The sequence below is a fragment of the Chaetura pelagica genome, unplaced genomic scaffold, assembly GCF_000747805.2.
Source record: "Chaetura pelagica isolate M959 unplaced genomic scaffold, ChaPel_1.0 scaffold12, whole genome shotgun sequence".
Taxonomy (NCBI): Eukaryota; Metazoa; Chordata; class Aves; order Apodiformes; family Apodidae; genus Chaetura; species Chaetura pelagica.
Window position 1 is genome coordinate 403,739 of NW_009952801.1, and position 15,826 is coordinate 419,564.

A 15,826-nucleotide genomic window follows, 5' to 3' on the forward strand; every position below is an offset into this window, starting at 1 on the left:
ACTCTTTCTGCAGAAATGTCCATCATATATTCTCTACAGAATGCTGGCTTTAACTCTTTGGTTGACAGTAGCTTGCACAGAGAGCGTGAAGACAGAGAGTGTTGCATTGAACAAGTTTAGTAAAACCTCCTGCATGGAAGAATACTATTTGCCTTTAATATGAATAGCAATAATTTATTTTCCTATTAGCAAATCCCAAACTGCTTTCATTAATTTATATCATTTTCATATGCTAATAAAACCAAGCAAGCAAGAAAAGAATTTTCAATTGTGTTGTATTGAACTTTTTTCCATTTTAGTGAAGATGGAAAATGTACTCTACAAAACAAGATGTATATTTGCCTACAGAGCTTTATTGATAAAAGATCAAAAATCCAGTGCTGTGTTTCTGAGGCTGCATGCTCCTTAGATCTTTTTGAAGCTGAAGGCCCACCTCATCTGATAGGCAGGGCTGGTACAGGAATTTTACTTAAGCAATGCAGTGCAAAAATATGCATAACTTCCCTCATTGCAAATTAAGGCAGAACAATTTGAGGATTTCAGGATTAGTTTCAGTTTTAAATGAATGCTGAGTTTACAGCATAAATTTTCAGTCCACACTATTGCCATGCCTCTCTGTCACTACTGCATAGATATTTGAAGCCATTGTGTGAAAGGGCCTTCCTAGTAAAATCAAGCCTTTCTGGGATCAAGTGAACAGAAACATATTTATAATAAGGCCATCTATCCTGAGTTTTATATATACTGCTTTAACATAATGTATAGCAAGTATGGTGAGTCAGGTGACAGTTAAATGTAGAATGATAGTTGTAAATACTTTTTAAAGTAAAAATTTTAGTATTTTAATTTCAAACTTTTTATCACCAACAGAACTTTGCTGCTCAATATGATCCATCTAAAGCAGCTGACTTTGGGCCAGGACCTATGGTAGGTATATGATTTAGTACTTGGTAACCTGCATAGATAACATGATTACTATTTTCCTTTGATTTTCCAGTCTAATCCAGCTGTATTAATGCAAAGCATAGTTTTGAAATTAGTGTTTTGATCATATGTTGAGTCAGACTGTAAACTGATCCTTTGATGTAGGACAATGTAAAGTGTTTGAAATATATTCTTAGGACTTGAAGTTTGGTCATGGAACTGTAACTTGAATATAGCACTACTGGGTCTTGTGCTTTAATGCTGTCCATTTACCACACTTTTATGAATCAGTGAATCTCATAATCTGATGTCAGATAACATGTGTACTCTGATACAGTATTACTTCACCCATATTAAAACAGAAGATTGTGTTTTAGGAATGAGAGCAATTGTAAAGATGCTCTCTAAAGCAGACATAGGTCTAACAGGTAACTCAGCATCTCAGCTCCAGCTGGTGAACATTTTTGTCCCATGGCTGTACAACCCTTTTGATATCCTTGGATTGCACATTTTTGGATGGAAACTGGTCACCATGCTTGGTTCTCAACAATTCCATGTTAGTACTTGCTGCTACAAGGCTATTCTGCAGAGGAATCATTATTGGTTACTGTATGCTGTGTCCACATGGACATTTAAGGAGTCTGCTGCCTCTCTACAGAAATTTCTAACCCTCCCCAGTGTTAGCAGAAATTTTCAGTGTACACAGCAGGGTAGGGATTAAATTCAGCACACACACTGAGGTCACTGATAATGCAACTGATGGGTGAGCAGTAGGATGAAGGCTGCCCAAGATTTTTCTGGGACAAGTACTTGTTTCCATTCCTGAAAATAGTGTCATATTAAATGAATTTTTGAAAATATTTTGGCATCCATATAGATACTTAATATAGAAGAACAGGAATATCTTTAATCAAGTTCTGCCCTCGGTGCCTGACAATAAATCAGAAAATGTAGATGAGGATTTATTTGGGTTGTCAGAATTTCTAAGATCCAATTCTTGAGTCACTTGGGTTTCATCTGACAGCAACAGCAGCGGAATCTACCTAAGTTGAGGGATTGTTAAGTTTTATAAAGAAAATGTGAGAGACTGGGAAGATAAACAAGGAGAACAAAACTATTATGGAATATAATTTGTGAAGAGATTCACAGGGCTTGTGCAGCACATATGATTCAGACTGTCCAGTTATTTTTCCTAAAATTACTGTGTATTTTTATAGCCACAAGATTGCTTTAGCTTCCATAAGTAAATATCCATATTTAATGTGTATTTATTCCCCTTAATAAAAAGTATTCAAACATACAGGAAAGCTACTTAAGCTGTTGAAAAGTTGGTGATTTTATTCTTGTAACAAGAAAATCTAAGAGTTCACAAGAAGTTTTTAAACCAATTAAAAGCATAGTATTTTCTGTTGAAACATCTCATAAAACTTTTGGACAATAGAAGCCTAAATTAAATTTCAGTTCAAAGTTGTTGACTTCCTTAGTAAAGCTTACGAAATCTATTAAGAAAGTACAGAAATTTTTGAAATTCTCTTTTAAAGTTATTTTTGACCCTGTTTTCATTATCTATGTGAATTCTAACTTAAGTCAAGAAGAGTATCTTAGTGACTTATATTGGAGGTGAAATGAAGATAATTTAATAAAAAAAAAAGAAAACAGCAAAATATTCAAATAGAAGTTGGTCACTATTTGAAATAAAGAATACACAGTATGAATAAGAGTTGTTCCATTTCTTTCCCAAATTCCTAGTTCATGCTAATACTGGCATTTATATACCTTTATTTTCCCTTTTATCTCTACCATGAGAGATAAAATTATCTTTTTCTCTAACATCTTTCCTTGAAAATCATAAAACTGGCAGGCTGAAAACTGTAATGCTTATCAATATTTTAGGAATACCAGAGATTTTTGTTCCAGATAAGCTTAGATAATGGTATTTTTTTAAAGAAAGATTTTGTAATTTTTCCTCCCCTAGGGTTTGATGGGACCTAGAGGCCCACCTGGAGCATCTGGACCTCCTGTAAGTACTGTCTCATCTCTTCTACTGACTAATTAACATTGGCTTACCCATAAAATCACAAAATCACAAAATAGTTTGTTCAAACACTAGCAAAATCTCCCTCCTCTTCTAGGGTCCTCCTGGTTTTCAAGGTATTCCTGGTGAGCCTGGTGAACCTGGCCAAACAGTAAGTACAGTTTTTATATACACACTTTGCATTAGAAATAGAACACCCAAGTAGCCTTTAGGCCTTTTTCTCCTATCCATAGGCACCTCCTTGAATGTTTGAATTGGCTATTCCTGCTTGATGCTGTTATAGAAGCAGAAGCAGAAATGAACACTCAGATTCACACTCCTTCAGACTGGAATCATAGAGTACAAAGTCAATTAGGGTGAAAGGACTTTGCTTCATTTCAGGCTCTGGCTATGCCCCAACTCAATTCAGAAACCAGTGAAAAGGCTCATGTGAAGAATAATGCTCTGAGTAATTCTCCATCTATTTTTAACAGGGTCCCCATGGTCCTCGTGGTCCCCCTGGTCCTCCAGGAAAGGCTGGTGAAGATGTAAGTGGTTTTTAAATGTTCCTCATCTCTCTTGGGGCTGTGATTCAGCTCTAACAATAGGTTATTGCTAAGCTAAGCATTCTATTTGGCATATTTTTTACATTGTTCAATAACATTGGATAGAATAAATAAAACCCTGAAATAATTATTGCATAGTATGAGAAATGCTGTGTGGTGGAAATGTCCAGAAAAACTGGTAACTTCAAAACCTCTCCAAATACATCATTTAGCTTCCTAAATACAGAAAGAGGGAAACTTGAAAGCTAACTTGTTCTGTGTATTTATTGAAAAAGAGAAACTTTGCCATTGTGATTTTTTTTTTAAAATTATTTATGCTATTATTTTATAAAATGAGCTTTCCTTCTCAGTGTATTTTTACTGCATTTTTTAGGGTCACCCTGGCAAACCTGGACGACCTGGTGAGAGGGGTGTTGCTGGCCCTCAGGTGTGTAGCTGTCTACTGTATACAATACAGTATCATACAATTCTCGCCAATGAAACCTAATTACATTTCTGAATTGCACCACTTTATCAATCTAGTAATATTCACTACATACATTAATACCATTTCAATTCTTGCCTGCAGGGACATCATATAGTTACAGTTTTGTTTTGTGGTTTCTCCCCCTGCTCTGTAAAGCTAGTGTAATTAGTAACAGAAGTGACATAGTGAGGAGTTACACAGGAGCAGGTGAGCAGGCACCTTCACATAAAAAGCTAAAACAGCTGTGCTATCACATGTTAATGCATGAAATTTCTGAGATTCAGAACTGGAAAGTCAGGTTGATTCCTGTTAGGCTTGGAACAAATCTGGGCCTGGGGGGTTAAGAAATGGACTGTGTTCCTCACTTCAGTCATCACAGCCCAAATCTACTCAGTAATTTTATTGAAAGACTTATGCTTTTTCATTCTTTTTAACTGCAGTGAATAATACCAGAGACAATAATTCATGTGCTATGTGTTTTCAGGGTGCTCGTGGTTTCCCTGGAACTCCTGGTCTGCCCGGCTTTAAGGGAATTCGGGTGAGTCTGTACGTACTTTTTCCCTGAGTAGTTAAGACTGACAGCACTTTGGCATATTGAAAACCCCTGGAAATCTCCTCAAAGTTAAGAATCTTTATTATGAGTGCATGGACCTCTTCAAAGTTTTTTATCTCCTGATATAGAAGAGTGATTTTAAAATCATAAGATTATGATAGGAAATAGTTCTGTATGGAAAGAAGGCTTTACCTTACAAGACAAATAGTTTGTGTATAGCCACTAGTGGGAAAACATATACTTAATATTACTTTTCTATTCCATATAGGGACACAATGGTCTGGACGGTCAAAAGGGACAACCTGGTACTCCTGGCAACAAGGTAAAGATGAAGTCTGAAAATGTAACATGCATTTGTAGCTCTTTCTAGCGAAAGATGTATTAAGTCCTCTCCAATTATCCTCCATGTTGTCATTAAACATTTCCCAGCTGCAGTAATCTAGAAGTCAGTGGATCTGTACAGGACAAATGTGTGCACCTTAACATGAGAAATTATTCCTGGAACCTTGCTCTTGGGTCCTCAATCAAGTTAGTACTTTAATTGACTAAGAGTTGCAGAATTTGGCTCCTAATAATTAGTTATCCAGTAGCACTTAACACTATCTTTGCTATCTCTGCTTTTCTGTGGATTGTATTTGGGGTTTCGGTGGATTTTTGAAGCACACTAAAATAAAAAGGTTACATTTTTCTACAAAATTCTGCTGAGTGAGACACATGCTCTAGTGTAAATCTCTCTGCTAAAACTTTGGATAGATGCAGTGCTGTTCTGAGGTAAGGCTACCTGATCATCAGTCTTTTTCCTTTTTACCTTCCTCAGATTAGTGCACATTTGAGTACTATCCTTAAAAAAAGTTTTTAAGCAAAGTCTAGAAATCCGTTTAGCAAACTCCCCCTTTCTTAGTTTCTACTTCTTCCGTTCCACCTCAGTGCCTAATAGCAGTGTTCTTAAAAACCACTGCTGCAGCACTGAGTTGTAGAAAACTATAATGCTGCTGACTTGTGCACAGGAGATGTGTGTTCAAGAGCTTGTAACATAAAAACAAAAAGCTGAAACACTGTTTCTAAGAGCTTAATACTACTTGCCTGTAGAGTTATTAATTGTAATACAGCATTCTCTGATATCACTGCAAGCTTTTAATCTCCAGAAAAAGTTTGGCAATGAGATAGCAGCCACTCAGTCTGTCCAGTCTTTGGAGATTAAAAACAGATAAAGCCGTTAAGTAAAGGAAAGAGCAGTTACTAGTAAGAGTGCTAATCTGAGAGGAAAACACAAGAATAATAAATCAAGGTCACTAGTGATATAACTGTGCTAAAGACAGTCATGAAGGCAAAACCTTGTGCTGTTTGCAGCATTTAAGACTAGGCATATTCAGATAAATTCAAAATACCAGTGATCTAGGACAAACCTTGTCACTATAGACCAGCCTACACCAACTGCAAGCTGGTTGACATCACTTAGTGCTAAGGGGAGAGGAGTCATGTTTAATGGCTGTTGCTCATGTCTTAGTTTTATTTAAGTTAAAAATACCTGAGGTAGATCCTTATTGTCAGCTATGTGACAGGAACTTTGTCACCTTAACCTAAGACAAAAGAAAACATCATTCTGCTTCTGCTCTAGCTAAGAAACAGCTGCTGAGTGATCTGAATTGGTAGTTGACTGTCCAGGCACTATCTCTTAGGTGTATGCTACAGAGTAAATATCAGAATGAAGAAAAAGGGTAAAGAAAGCTGAGATGGGTACGTGAATTGACTTGCTCTGGCCCTCCTCTTCCAGAATAATTCCAGTTGGCCATGTTGCAATATATGCAGGGATAGTTACAGTGTCTGCACCCTCAGGACCTGATGTGATTTTTTTGTATACTGTGGTCCAAATGCTACAGAAGACAAGGACAGTAGGTTCAACAGTTGAATGTCTCTCTAGATGGTGTTGTGCTGTCTGTCCAAAGCATTCTTTAAATAATTCAAGCCTGCAAACATTGTTGGTTTTTTTTTCATAGGGAGAGCCTGGTGCCCCAGGTGAAAATGGTACCCCAGGACAACCTGTAAGTATTTACTGTTGCTATGGGAAATTATAATCTGACAGATAAAGTTCAGCCAGCATTTTGGTCAGTTTTTGTCACCAGTGATACTCCAGTTAACCAGCTACTGTAACATGATAGTATGTGGATATGTAGAACAGAACTGTCTGGCTGCAACACACATCATATGAAGACTTAGCAGAAGAAAAAATAATTCTATATGTATTTGTTCTGTGAATAGATATAAACGAGTTACTTTAATCTTTCTTTCAGGGTGCTCGTGGTCTCCCTGGTGAGAGAGGAAGAATAGGTGCCCCTGGACCAGCTGTAAGTGACTTCCCATCTGTCTGTGTGCCATCATGACCAGCCACTTACTGTGGCTTTCTCTCATCTTTTAATCTCTTTTCAAACTGTATTTATCATGTTCTCTCCTCACAGGGTGCCCGTGGAAGTGATGGCAGTGCTGGCCCCACTGGACCTGCTGTAAGTTTCAGTCTTCATCTTTGACAATCTGGTTCCATTAGGCCTTGTGTCCCTCTTTCTGCTTATAGAGGATTTCTCAGGCTTCCAAAAGTTAATTGTGTCAACATTTTTAACCTAGTTCTTAGTTGCATATCAGATCATTACAAAAAGAATGAATGAAACATAAACTCTGAAGAGAATATCCTCAGAGGTTTTAATATAAATCACTAGGATTTATAGTAAACACATCTGTATCAGAGGAACTAATTATTATCTTGTTTGCACTGGTGAGTTTATAGGGAAACACTCCATGAGTACAATTCTCATTTCCATTAGTCTAACAGAACAGTTCTCATGCAAAAACTATGGAGACCTTACACCTTTTAATAGAATAGTTTTTCCTTCCTGCCTTCAAAATATGAATCAATGATGAAGTTGTACTTGGTTCTGTTAACTTTGCTAAAGCTGATTTTAATACTCCTTGTCACTGCAAACATCTGTCATGCTTTAACATAGCATAGATATGAAGTTCTCCCATATGGGGTATTTGAAAAATATCTGTGATTGAGCATTTGAATTTTAGCCAGAGACCTTTTAGCTAAGATCTGATGTTACATTTTGTAGTAGAACCAAAGCATTTTAGCTATCTTTGGCCTTTTTTTCTTTGCTTATGTAAAACCACTGAGAAATCCAGGTACCCAGTTTATAACAACCACAGTCAGTTATAGAATGTCAGAAGCCAATTCCTCTTTGTTATAGCAGATGACCAATTTTATTTCCTTAGATTTGTGAGATAGATTTATAAGTATTTATAATTGAAAGATGTTAGCTCACAAAAAAGTAGGTATCAACCCTCAATAGCTATGAATTAGTTGGATATTTCATTAATAGTTGAAGAAAAGATATCCCTTTGAGTTAGTATGCATTAAAGAATAACAAAGGCTATGAATCCATCAGTGTATCTTCTCTTGTGGTGTCATGGCACTGTACACTAGGAAGCTTGTCCCATGGTAATTACAAATCTCACAGCAATAGCCAGGTAGAGTAGAATCAGTAGAAGGTCCTCTTCAAGCTGACATGCCATTGCCTTTGACATTTTAAAAAACAGTTTAATGAAAGGTCACCAGGGCTGCACGTGGTCACTGCCTCAAAATGTGTGGTCTGGGTATGAATCAAGATTTCTAATCCATTCACGTTATAATCAACTCCCAGCCCTCAGCTGCTGTTAAGCCTGGTGCAATTTCATCATTATTGACCTCAGTATAAGTTGTGCCAAAAAATGGCTTGTAAAGTGTTGCAGAGATGTTATACACCCTCTTCCCATGTGCAAAAGACAAATGCTGTCATCAACACAGGGTGTGTGTGACCAGTAATCCAGAAGGACACTGGTGTGAAAGAGAACATACCAAGTTACCCCTGCACAGTGAGTGTGTTGGAAACAGACACCCAAGTCTTGCAGTTGCAGGATGCAGTGCTCCCCTTCCCTTTGTTGTGGAACTGTACAGCAAGACACCTTGTTTTGCAGCTAGATGCTTGCCTCTGCCCATCCTGTTTATCCTTACTCAGGTGTTTGGCCTCAAGGCAAGGTTTTACCAATTGTTGCCTAGTTCATGCTTATTTTAGCTGTGCTGCCAAGGTTTGTCAGCATTGACCTTGCTCATAATTTTTTGTCAGTTTGGAGTTGCAGGTGGCAACTGATGTTCTGAGGTGGTAATGGGCAGAAGTGTCTAAGTAAATGTGTTTGTTTTTTTTAACACATCAAGCAGGATGCTTCTGTCATTGTTGAATACCTTCACTCAACTGCTTCCCTTTCATTTCATAGGGCCCTATTGGTGCTGCTGGTCCACCAGGCTTCCCAGGTGCTCCTGGTGCTAAGGTATGAACATCTGCTTCTACTGGTACATTCAATAGTGAAGATTAAGTATAGCAACTAGTGTTGCTAGGCAGTAAAAAAAACACCCTCTCTGAAATGGGAGTGCTTTCTTACCACACAGTTGCAGACTGGGATAAGGATGAATCCTTTTAGTATTTGGAGGAATTATATATGAATGCTAATTTAAAATACAGAAATTTTTTTCACAGATGAAGCCTGATGTTAGGCAGGTTCAGGAAGACATGTAGCCTTTGTTTTTTCAATACTGTCTATGTAGTGTAGTTCTATACATCTTTGAAAGGTGACATGATACATAAGCTAAGTGGCAGTTTACATCACTTTACAGAAGTAGTGGGGGGCCAAGAAGCTGAAGTTAACTGTTGGGCTCCTTCCAACCTGAGTTCTTGAAATCACAATGGAGAAACTTTCCATGTTTAGGACAATACCATTTCCTCTTGTGGACTATAACTGAGGTGATTCAGTTTATTGATCAGATCTTAGCATTTTTAACTAGGTCATTATTTTGAATTTTGTATTGTCCAAGGAAGGACAGAGGATTAGACATCTTAATATTAACTTCAAGGAAGATGGAAAAAAATTGAGATCCCATTCTGGTTATTTTTGTCAAAAGGGAAAAGGCTTTCAGAAATCATGAGTGGTTACAGCTTGTAACTTCATGAGAAGACTGCCTATGTATCCAGCGTGAGCTCTGAATACTTAGAGAATTGCTGAAGAGAAGCTGTCATTATGTTAATTTTTTTGGTAGTAGGCTTAGTGACTACAAGCTGCTTAGATATGCTGAGCATCTGTTCCTGGGTTAGCCATCAGCATTGATGGGACCTAGCTAGGCTTCCCAGCTTCAGCACCTTTAAAAGCTCCAGTAAAAGATCTCAGCTTCTTGATTTCCTGACCTCTGAAGTGGGAATATATATATATCAGATTGTCTCCTTAATGTCAGGCTAATAAAGGATTGCTCCACTGTTGCTGTAACACTGTATGTACACTGATAGAAGGCTCTGTTCTTCTTTCAAACAGGGTGAAATTGGGCCTGCTGGTAATGTTGGTCCTACTGGCCCTGCTGGTCCAAGAGGAGAGATTGGACTTCCCGGTTCTAGTGGTCCTGTTGGCCCTCCCGTGAGTAACTTGCCAGATTGTATCTATTGTTGCACAGGTGCACGTGAGACTCTGAATTAACCAGTATTGTTATCTTTCTTAATAGGGCAACCCTGGTGCTAATGGACTTCCAGGGGCTAAAGGTGCAGCTGTAAGTACAGCCATAGTCACATTTGTTTGCTCTAAAAGATATACAATTTAGTCAATGCAACAGAAAAGATAATGGGCTCAAAATACCTTTTTTTTTCCCCTGTTGGACAGGGTCTTCCTGGTGTTGCTGGTGCTCCTGGTCTGCCTGGTCCCCGTGGTATTCCTGGTCCTCCTGGCCCTGCTGGTCCTAGTGGTGCTAGAGGACTTGTTGTAAGTGGCCTTGTGTATTGCATGTCTTCATTTGAACATTGGACAGAGTGTCTGCAGTTGTAAAAGATTTTCTCTAGATACAAATTTGTATTTAATGCAGGTGTTTTTTCTTGCTCTACTATAATTAAACATTGTAGTTCATTTCTTTCTCACTGCTTGCTTCAGATGCAGAGACTGAAGAGGTTTATTTTGCACTCCCTTTGGGTGCTGCTAAACTCTGTCCATGTTGATGGGCACAATCAGGCCCCTAGTGGGTATCCTCACTAGAGGAACCAGCCTGGATATTTCAGAGTTCAATTGCTGCCATTTCTAAACATATGTTATGTGTTTCTTTTAATGGCTGTTAAACCAAAAATGCAGTTATGTTCACTGACTATTTATCAAAATAGAGGCAGGCATGGCATTGGATGCTTGAAGAGCATTTTGATTCATGAAAAAGTTGTCCAGAGAGAAGAGTATTTTGCGATGATGCATTAATTCTATGATCTGTTTTTGGACTCTAGGGTGAACCAGGTCCTGCTGGTGCCAAGGGAGAAAGTGGTAACAAGGGTGAGCCTGTAAGTATGGCAACATATGAAGGTTTTTTCAATTACTAAAGCCTGATAGTGTCTTCAACACAGCATCTGATTGCTGCTTTTTCTCTGTTTGCCTGAACTAGGGTGCTGCTGGACCCCCTGGTCCTCCTGGTCCTAGTGGTGAAGAAGGCAAGAGAGGCAGCAATGGTGAACCTGGCTCTGCTGGTCCCCCAGGCCCTGCTGGTCTAAGAGTAGGTTTTCTTTTCATATTCCAGAAGTAGAAGCAAAAAGAAAAGTGGAAATAAAGCTAGACTCAGAAAGGCAAATTAAGTAATTTTGAGTAATTAAATTTACGTTAATGTTGCTAAGCAAAGATCATATGCCATTCTGAACCTTTTGATTAGTAGGGACCAAGTCTACTTTTACACTGGGTTAATGCTGTTTACTAGCTTATCCTGAAGTAATTAGAGGTTGTTTTCATGTATCCATTGTGTAATATGTGAATTATCTTTGATTACTTCTAAAGCTTTGTGATGGAAATTAACTGCTTAAATCAGATAATTGTCTCACACACAGTGTGAGGCAAAAAGTTTCAATTCAGTGTCTTCAAGGGTCCCTAGTACCATTTTCACTGGATAAGAAAACAACTTGGTGAATTTCAGGAGGCATGTGGTTTCATGCAGGAGCAGGAATTCACTGGAAAAGAATAGGAAAAATGGCAGTGTTCCCTCCAGATTATTTTAGTAGAAATAAGGTTTCAGTATTGCACCTTAGGTGGGGTATGGAGAGAGTCAGAGAGAAGCCAGTAACTCTCTGCAGAGCAGCAAAGGTAAAACAGTGTTGGCCAGGTTGGGGGATCCTAGCTGCTGGCTAGAGCCACTATTAAATTACAATGAGCAGTGCAAATGCTCTGATACAAGCAGAGTAGAATTTAAAGAAATCTAAAGGAATGGAGAGAGATTTCTTTCACAGTATACATTTACACTGAGGTGTGTGTGCTTACAGCTGCACTTAGTTCAAATTCAGCAGAACTGCTTGGGAGGCTGAAATTTGGCAAGTGCCATACACCTTACAAGAATAGATTTATTTCCTTCCCTTTCTTCATTTGTTCTGTGTTCACTCGCAGGGTGTACCTGGATCTCGTGGTCTCCCCGGAGCTGATGGCAGAGCTGGTGTCATGGTAAGACCTTTGTCTGGGTCACTATTTCTAAACCATCTTATTTATCACACAGATGTGTGATGCTTTTTGCTACCTCTGCCTAATTTTATTTATCTATTTTGGTAGGGACCTGCTGGTAACCGTGGTGCTACTGGTCCTGTTGGTGCTAAGGGTCCAAGTGGTGATAGTGGCCGTCCTGGTGAGCCTGGTCTTATGGGTCCAAGAGTAAGTTTGAACTCTGTGGTATAAATTTGAACTATGCAAAAAGAAAATGACTTAAAATTGGGTGACAAATTTATTCAGAAATCCAACTGCAAGAATTCATCCTGTGCTAACAGGGGCATATCCGCCACTCTAGTGGAAAAACATCCACGAGGAAAGGGTTAAGAAGCATAAAAATGTTTACCAAAATGAGTTTATTTTGTATGCAGTAGCATTTGACTGCCTTGTCATGGGGCAGTGCCCCCTCGTACTGGATACTGCCTTGACATCTGAGAGGACGTTCCACTTGTGATTCTTGACCAAATGTGATCAATAAGATCACAGCTAAAGTGTGTGTGTCACCGTTAACTAACTAAAAGAGAAGCAAGCCCCAGTAAAATGATGTGAGATGGCTGATCTCAATTATTTCAAGATTAGTTTGCAAATTATTTTGCTGAAAAAAGCCATTCACTTGTAGTGGTGCTGGCTGTAGCCAGATTATGTCCATATCATTTGCTTTTATCCTCTTTTTATGCTGCCCCCATGAAGTGAAAGAGTTTTCAATGTGCATGTGAACTGTTAGGCATCTGCAAGCATTTAAGCACATTTTGTTCTATAGAGCCTAAATGAGATTATCTGAGTGAAACAGGTACTTACCTATACTGATTTTCTACAGGCATGAGAGTACATACCAACAAATTAAACTATTGTGTTTTATATACAAACTTGATAGGACATACAGTGCTGTTTCCACAATGTGTATTACTAGTTGGCATCTGTGTGTGTGTGCATGCATGCTTGTAGGAAAAAAATAAATTGGTTATGTTGATTGGGTGAGATGGTTTCTTTCTGAAAACACGAAACCTTTCCTTTCTCAGGGTCTCCCAGGTCAGCCTGGAAGCCCAGGTCCTGCTGGCAAAGAAGGTCCTGTTGTAAGTACCTTGCTTTCCATTCTGTTCTTCCATTGTATGTGAAACTGAAATAAACTGAGATTTTAAAAACTGAGATCACAGCACTGAGCTCTAATACAACTCTGTGTAAAACCAGCAAGATTTTACTAACATATTACTCAGAAGATCAGTGATAAACTTTCTATTCATTTCTATGGGTCTCAAGTAAGGCCTGTGTCCTGGAAGGGGAGGAAGAAATTCACAGTTGTATACAAAGGAGGAAAATTGAGGTTGCACAGTGTATGCAATGTATAAACAGTGTTTAAAAGTTAAATGGCATTTGTTTCTTGTCAGTACACATTTCTGCTAAAATTGAACTCAAATAACCCCAGCCGTTTAACAGCATGATTTCTTTTTCTAGGGTTTCCCTGGAGCAGATGGTAGGGTTGGGCCAATTGGTCCAGCTGGTAATAGAGGTGAGCCTGGCAACATTGGATTCCCTGGACCAAAAGGCCCCACTGTGAGTACAGTACAGAAATTTGCTATTAATATAAAGGTATTTCCAGACTACTCTGTAGGTCCCTAACTCTAACAATCAAACCCAGCTCCCTTTGTCTTCCTGTACTACTTATTGGATGTCATCCACTTACATTCAGGAGTTCTGCTTTAAATTGTTTTCCAGTTTTCTAAAATACGATTAAACACATTAAAAATTAATTAGTTTAGAAATATTTGGGCACTGGCATGATTTGCATAATATATGTCTCTATTATAATTTCTGCATCTCCATTTTATTATTTCTTTATATACAGTTCAGTAAAAGTTCTGTAAATGTTGGTCACCAAGCCTAAGTTTCAGTTCAGAGTATTTTTATTTATAGTGCACAAGCCAAAGCTTGCTCACATTAGAGGAAAAGCTACCACTGATTTCAGCAAGTATCTTGACATGTCACACAGAGGTCACAGATGACAATAATAATCTCTTGAATTTCTCATGTTGATATGTATACACAGACATATGGACATATATATAGTGTGTGTATTGATTGCATAGGATATTCTGCAGAGTGTCAGGAATCATGATCTCAAAAAATAAAGGACTAGAGTTTTGAAAAGACATTTGTTTTTCAGCTATTCTTTCTAAGTGGTTCAGGAAGACAGATGGAGCTTGTGGGTGTTTTTACTAGGGTTAAAGAAATATTGCAATAAATCTTGTAAGGAGAGTATTACTCTGTTTAGCAGTTGTAACTGAATCCAACATGAAATCTTGGTTAACTTTTGTATCTTTTTCTTTCAACTTTAGGGTGAACCTGGCAAACCTGGTGAAAAAGGCAATGTTGGTCTTGCTGGCCCACGGGTATGTGGATATGTTTTCCTTATCAACCTCCAAAGAGGAAAAAGTAGATTTTAAAACCCCTTGTAATAAGATAGCATTGTCTTGTGAAAGCATGAATAGATGATGAAATAGAAAAGCATGTGGGAATGCATTCATCTAGCCTCTTGAAAATGGGAACTGGTACTTAAGGGACAACTGAAAACCTACCCTTCTAGGCTACTAATTGGGTAGTTAATTACGAGGTATTAGCTTCCTATGAAGAAGAAAAATTAGCAGTCCCCAGGCAAATTCTTTAGGATGGTGTATGGCTTCTAATTTATCCTGAAATTTTTTAACTTCTTACTGATAGCTGAATCAATAATTCTTCCATTTAAGAGATGAAATAGTTGGTCGATTGTGGGAAAAATGCCATCAGCAAGGTTCCTATAGCCTGTAATTCCTAAAGATGTTTCCTTAAGTACTTGTTTCCTTAGTACTGCAGTAACTAAAACAATCACCAATTTAAAATTGTAAGCATCTTCAGTACCCTTTGACAGTGAAGATTTTACAAGTAAATAGTTAAGTTCCAATTATGCAGCCAGAGACCTTTTTTTTTTGGCACAGAATAACTTTAGGGAGTTATTATTCATTAAAAATTTAAAACTTTGGTAACAGCTTTCTGCTTTAACACATTTATAGGGTGCTCCTGGTCCAGAGGGAAACAACGGTGCTCAAGGTCCTCCTGGAGTCACTGTAAGTAATAGTCTCCACACAGATCCAATTGGTGATGTACTTTTCACTGATGGAACCTCTCATTTTAAAATCCATTTTCCAGTATTTCTCCTTCCAAGTGAATCACTTGTTTTTCATTCCATCCAGGGCAACCAAGGTGGAAAGGGTGAACAAGGTCCTGCTGGCCCTCCTGGCTTCCAGGTAAGTAGCTATGTGCTGTACTTAATCTTATCTATGGTTTACAAAGCAGAAAGTGCTTCTGCCTTAACTTCATTTGTATTCTTATTTCTTTACACTTAGGGTCTGCCAGGTCCCTCAGGTCCAGCTGGTGAAGCTGGTAAACCGGGCGAAAGGGTGAGTGACAAATACTCCACAAGCAGGGGCTGGCATTGCATAAGCATAATGTCTCCTAATTGCACATGTGGTGAAGCAATAGCCTGTTGGATCTGTTTGCCAACAGAAAGCAAACTGTGTTGTATGCAGATTTCAATAGTTCCTTTTGTTAACACTAGCCACAAATGAAGAAGGTCCATTGAAATTTGCAACATACTTCATTTTTCAAAGTTTCGCTATAAAACAGAGCAAAGCCAATCCTTTGCTTTTCAGACCTTAAGCAGAAATAAAATATCTGCACCCTGAAAAAAAGATAAGACAGTGCATGGAAAG

General features: G+C 38.3%; 1 protein-coding gene across 1 annotated transcript in view; it reads left to right on the top strand.

Moving 5' to 3' along the window:
* COL1A2 (collagen, type I, alpha 2) overlaps window positions 1-15,826 on the top strand; it is a 40,184-nt gene that overhangs the window by 6,181 nt on the left and 18,177 nt on the right. Inside the window, exons 6-29 of the mRNA XM_009994908.1 lie at window positions 871-927; window positions 2,900-2,944; window positions 3,057-3,110; window positions 3,433-3,486; window positions 3,878-3,931; window positions 4,455-4,508; window positions 4,792-4,845; window positions 6,521-6,565; window positions 6,815-6,868; window positions 6,980-7,024; window positions 8,826-8,879; window positions 9,912-10,010; window positions 10,096-10,140; window positions 10,251-10,349; window positions 10,853-10,906; window positions 11,008-11,115; window positions 11,991-12,044; window positions 12,150-12,248; window positions 13,103-13,156; window positions 13,536-13,634; window positions 14,417-14,470; window positions 15,128-15,181; window positions 15,308-15,361; window positions 15,461-15,514. Coding sequence (XP_009993210.1) covers window positions 871-927; window positions 2,900-2,944; window positions 3,057-3,110; window positions 3,433-3,486; window positions 3,878-3,931; window positions 4,455-4,508; window positions 4,792-4,845; window positions 6,521-6,565; window positions 6,815-6,868; window positions 6,980-7,024; window positions 8,826-8,879; window positions 9,912-10,010; window positions 10,096-10,140; window positions 10,251-10,349; window positions 10,853-10,906; window positions 11,008-11,115; window positions 11,991-12,044; window positions 12,150-12,248; window positions 13,103-13,156; window positions 13,536-13,634; window positions 14,417-14,470; window positions 15,128-15,181; window positions 15,308-15,361; window positions 15,461-15,514 — 1,497 coding nt within the window. The remainder of the gene's footprint in view (window positions 1-870; window positions 928-2,899; window positions 2,945-3,056; window positions 3,111-3,432; window positions 3,487-3,877; window positions 3,932-4,454; window positions 4,509-4,791; window positions 4,846-6,520; window positions 6,566-6,814; window positions 6,869-6,979; window positions 7,025-8,825; window positions 8,880-9,911; window positions 10,011-10,095; window positions 10,141-10,250; window positions 10,350-10,852; window positions 10,907-11,007; window positions 11,116-11,990; window positions 12,045-12,149; window positions 12,249-13,102; window positions 13,157-13,535; window positions 13,635-14,416; window positions 14,471-15,127; window positions 15,182-15,307; window positions 15,362-15,460; window positions 15,515-15,826) is intronic.